This window comes from Cynara cardunculus (assembly GCF_001531365.2).
Source record: "Cynara cardunculus var. scolymus isolate 2C chromosome LG 2, CcrdV1, whole genome shotgun sequence".
Lineage (NCBI taxonomy): Eukaryota > Viridiplantae > Streptophyta > Magnoliopsida > Asterales > Asteraceae > Cynara > Cynara cardunculus.
In genome coordinates, this window is record NC_037529.1 from 46178783 (window position 1) to 46182198 (window position 3416).

The 3416-nt window shown below is 42.1% G+C and overlaps 1 protein-coding gene across 1 annotated transcript; it reads right to left on the minus strand.

The window, feature by feature from the left end:
- Nucleotides 1-830: 830 nt before the first annotated feature.
- Nucleotides 831-2666, minus strand: LOC112506120. The gene is made up of 2 exons (XM_025110150.1): nucleotides 2373-2666; nucleotides 831-2273 (listed from the first exon to the last, which is right to left on the minus strand). Exons 1-2 carry the CDS (start codon nucleotides 2664-2666, stop codon nucleotides 831-833), a joined length of 1737 nt encoding a protein of 578 aa, XP_024965918.1.
- Nucleotides 2667-3416: the final 750 nt, after the last annotated feature.

Sequence of the window (3416 nt, forward strand, 5' to 3'; positions counted from 1 at the left end):
ATGCATCGCTATAAACGACAAAATCTTCTATTCCTTCCGGTAGTGATAAAACCGGTGCAGTGCTTAGTCTCTCCTTAAGTGTCTGAAATGCTTCTTCTTGTTTCGTTCCCCAATCAAACTTAACTGACTTCTTTGTCAACGTTGTCAAAGGTGTTGCTATCTTGGAGAAATCTTCGATGAATCTTCGGTAATACCCAGCTAGGCCTAGAAAACTTCAGATCTCCGATACTGACTTTGGTGATTCCCAGTTCATAACTGCATCAATCTTAGCCGGATCCACCTTGATCCCTTCCGTGTTAACTACGTGACCAAGGAATTGTACCTCATGCAACCAAAACTCACATTTTGAGAACTTGGCGTACAATTGCTCTTTTGCTAGTAATTGAAGAATCATTCTTAAATGTAGTTCATGCTCCTTTTTACTTCTTGAATAGATCAAAATGTCATCTATAAAGACTATGACAAATTGGTCCAAATACGGTCCACAAACTCGATTCACTAAGTCCATGAATGCCGCATGTGCGTTTGTTAACCCAAACGGCATTACTACAAATTCGTAATGTCCGTAACGAGTCCTAAAAGCGTTATTCGACATATCCTCTTCTCGAACCTTCAACTATTGGTAACCCGATCTTAAATCGATTTTCAAAAAATAGCTTGCTCCTTGCAACTGATCGAAGAGGTCATTGATTCTTGCCAGTGGATATCTGTTCTTTATCGTGATTTTGTTCAACTCCCGATAATCGATGCACATCCTCATCATGCTGTCTTTCTTCTTGACGAATAAAATCGGTGCTCCCCATGGCGACGAGCTTGGCCTGATAAACCCTTTATCTAAGAGTTCTTGTAATTGCTTTATCAGTTCTTGCATTTCTGTTGGGGCTAAACGATAAGGCACCCTTGCGATTGGTGTCGCACCTGGTACCAAAATCGATTCGGAACTCTACCTGACGTTCCGGTGGTATTCCCGGTAATTCATCCAGAAATACTTCTGGGTAAGCCCTCACCACTGGAACATCATGTATTGCCTTCTTTTCGAGCTTGGCGCCGATGGTGTATGCCAAGTAAGCCACACATCCCTTCCGCAGACACTTATTTGCCTTAACTGCATTGATTAACCCTACGCTACACTTCTTTCGATCACCGTAAACATGAATTGTTTCTCCTTCTGGAGTTTGAATCTTGATCATCTTTTTATTGCATACTATTTGCGCATGATTGTTGGACAGCCAATCCATCCCTAAGACCACGTCAAAACCCCCTAAACACATTGGCATAAGCCTAACAGGGAAATCCTTACCATCTATAACAATTGTGCATTCATCAAATACTTCGTCTACCTTACACTGACTGCCGTCGGCTGTTTCTACAGTGTAGGTTTTGTCTAGTCTACAGGCACTCCTATTTAGATAGTAGCAGAAGGTAGTAGACACAAAACTACCATTTGCACCCGAATCAAATAATACATGTGCATACACATTGTTGATAGGGAACATACAAGATACAACGTCGGGTGTTTCTTTGGCCTCCTCCAAAGTCATGTTGTAAGCTCGGTCGTGTCCCTTAGGTAGCTCCTTCCTATTTTTTGATCTCTTTCCAAATCCGTTATTCACTGTCTTTACATGGGGTGTCGCACCATTTCGATGTTTTGGACAGTCAAGTCGTAAATGTCCCGTAGTCCCACATTCATAACAAGTTTTTCCTTCTGGGCACTCTCGCGCGGTATGCCCAGGTTTGTCACATTTGTAGCATGTCAGGCTCCCCGCTCTACACTCTCTCCTATGTCTCTTGTTGCATTTGTTACATGGAGGAATAGTGAATCCCTCGCTTCGTATTTTTGCCAGAGTCGGAGTCCATTTTGGTTTCTTGTTGAACTTGTTCGATCCTTCCCATCTTCTCTTTGCATCTCTTCTATCACAATTCTCCCTAGCGTTGTTCTCCTCTGCCACCTTTGCCATCTCCACTGCTTGGACAAATATGGTCGGTTTAGTCATGTCCACGTACCGTTTGATTTCTATTCTTAAGCCGTCTTTGAAGCGACCTATCTTTCTCTCCTCGGTAGCCACCTGGTAACTGGCGAACCTCGCTTTCTCAAGAAAATCGTTAACATATTCTTGAACAGACAACGAACCCTGCTTTAATCTCAGAAATTCCGATTCTAGCTTGTTCACCTCCGACTGTGTGCAGTACTTTTCCATCATCATCTTTTTCATTTGCTCCCAAGTCATGGCAGCAATATCCTCATCACCTCTGATTGCAAACTCAGACTCCCACTAATGCAATGCATAGTCCACAAAGGTTGTAGCAGCATAGGTCACTTTTTGATCTTCTACGCATCTACAAATTTTGAAGCTACTCTGCATCTTGGTTACCCAATTCATYAGGCCAACTGGGCCCTCTATTCCCTTAAATTCTTTCGGCCCGGTGCCTTTGAATGTTTTAAAACTGCATCCTTTCTCCTTTATTGTCAATTCAGTTCTCTCGTTGGTGGGCGACTCCACCTTCTCTCTAACAGATACTTCCACCTTTTCAGTGGCTTGAGTGTTCTCGTGTCGAACACTTTCCTCCTCTCCATCTTCATTGTCTTTAAATCTGTCACCCAACATTGCTTTAAGCATATTTGGCAATGTATCCCGGAGGACTTGTGTCATTTGTTCAGCTATCATTTCCTTTGTAAGGGGATTTTCCTCTCTCCGGCCTCCTTGACTCCTACCGATAGCTAAATTAGCTTKCACGGATGGAGTCGTACTAGAACTAGCGGTTCAGACACTTCCTCGACCTCGACTTTGGGCTCGTGTCCGACCTCGAACTGTTGGTGGGGCCATGCCATTAGTACCTCCCCCATTAAGGGCGTTCCTTGTTGATCCACGAGAAACCATACTGACATAATTGGGTATTATCATTTTAACATGGTTCTAAAGTCAAACATAACACACTACTATTTTATAATATAATATAATCACTATATATAAGCGAAATACATAATAAGCAATTCACGTCGAAAATTTCATAATGCTCAGTAAGCTATATATATTTCGTGTCAATAAACAATCATGGAGAGAGAGACATTACATAATCACATTTACTTACAAAAGATGGGATACTTCATAATTCTAAACACATCTCTAAATCATGTGAATGCTCAAAAAAAATCTATTGAAGCACTAGACTAGATGAAAATTCGATCAACTATCTAGACACGCACAATTAAATCACATACCCAAAAGATMTTTCTCTCTCCCCTCTCTCAAAAGGATTCTATGTCTAAAACTGATCTGCGGGGTAATAAGGGAGATAAGGGTCCCTCAACCACTCCTSAAAAGATGTGGATGGCCTGGAATGCCACAACACACTAGCCTTTGGGCCATTTTTGATTCATTGGACCTAGTCGGAGAAATAGCCCCTCACTACACCAG